The sequence below is a fragment of the Sinocyclocheilus grahami genome, unplaced genomic scaffold (assembly GCF_001515645.1).
Source record: "Sinocyclocheilus grahami isolate Dianchi unplaced genomic scaffold, SAMN03320097.WGS_v1.1 scaffold5282.1, whole genome shotgun sequence".
Classification (NCBI taxonomy): Eukaryota; Metazoa; Chordata; class Actinopteri; order Cypriniformes; family Cyprinidae; genus Sinocyclocheilus; species Sinocyclocheilus grahami.
In genome coordinates this window covers 1,420-2,498 of record NW_015510015.1, presented here as the reverse complement: position 1 = coordinate 2,498, position 1,079 = coordinate 1,420, and the positions used below count along the sequence as shown (strand labels likewise).

The window sequence follows — 1,079 nt, the reverse complement described above, 5'->3', positions numbered from 1 at the left end:
AGATGGTCGCCTGTGCTCTGCCATTTTCTAGTGTCGGCAATGCACAGTGACTCGTCTTTAGATGAATGTCGAGTTGACTAATGAAAAATAGAACTCCGGATTCTGAAGACATTAGAAACTGTGACATGTCTGGCTACAATGTATGTGTAAATGTATGGTTTATGCGGTACGCGTAGTATTCGCGGTAGTGTCCGAATATTTTATTTTTCTGAACAGTTTTTTTTTAGTTTGGTTTGGTGTCTCCTGCGCATTTTCCAAGCATCTAACGTTAATGTCATTCTCTTTAGATCTCTGAAAATGGTCCGCTACTCACTCGACCCAGAGAACCCGACTAAATGTGAGTTGGCAGCTACTTTTAACTGTATGGTTGCTCGGTGTTGAACCTGTGTAGTAATTGTTTTGTGTTCTGCAGCATGCAAGTCGAGGGGCTCCAACCTTCGTGTTCACTTCAAGGTACGAATGAAGCCGTTCATGCTACAGTCTGAGTGCTTGTCAAGACGCTGCCGTTCACTGATGCGTCTGGAACACAGAGTGCTCCAGTATTTTCTGAGTAGCCATGTTTCTAGTTTGTAAAGTGATGTAGGCTGGTTTACTTAGTTACCTGTTGTCTTAATGTTTGGTCCTCAGAACACCCGTGAGACCGCCCAGGCCATCAAAGGCATGCACATCCGCAAGGCTAACAAGTACCTGAAGGATGTTATGGTGAAGCACCAGTGTGTTCCCTTCCGACGTTACAATGGTGGTGTTGGCCGCTGTGCTCAGGTGAGGTTTTGTCCTGTTTTAAAGCTGCCCTTTAAAACCATTCCGTCCATCTTAGGACACCTTTGGAATTGACCATGAAAACGCCTGTTAGTCTGAGCAACATGTGCACTTTGAACTACAAGTTCCAAAATTTGGGTTTGGTTAAGTCTCATGCTTGCCAAGAGTTTATTTGATCGGAAACCGTGTTACAGCAATATTGCGATTGCTACAATTTAAAATAACTGTTTATATTTTAATGTAGCTTATTCCTGTGACAGCTGAAATTTCAGCAGTCATTACTTTAGTCTTCAGTGTCACATGATCCTTCAGAAATCATT

At 42.8% G+C, this 1,079-nt stretch overlaps 1 protein-coding gene across 1 annotated transcript; it reads left to right on the top strand.

Moving 5' to 3' along the window:
* The first annotated feature begins 239 nt into the window (after positions 1-239).
* On the top strand, positions 240-849 carry LOC107577159 (60S ribosomal protein L17-like). Its single transcript, XM_016263264.1, has 3 exons — positions 240-337; positions 413-453; positions 628-849. The coding sequence occupies exons 1-3, from the start codon at positions 298-300 to the stop codon at positions 832-834; spliced, it is 288 nt and encodes a 95-aa protein (XP_016118750.1). The 5' UTR covers positions 240-297; the 3' UTR covers positions 835-849.
* Positions 850-1,079: the final 230 nt, after the last annotated feature.

Bases quoted from the DNA above. Each gene is read 5' to 3' on its own strand.
- LOC107577159 (XM_016263264.1), top strand. From the start codon at position 298: ATGGTCCGCTACTCACTCGACCCAGAGAACCCGACTAAAT. The intron at 338-412 runs GTGAGTTGGCAG...TGTGTTCTGCAG, and splicing joins CCCAGAGAACCCGACTAAAT to CATGCAAGTCGAGGGGCTCC. The intron at 454-627 runs GTACGAATGAAG...TTTGGTCCTCAG, and splicing joins ACCTTCGTGTTCACTTCAAG to AACACCCGTGAGACCGCCCA.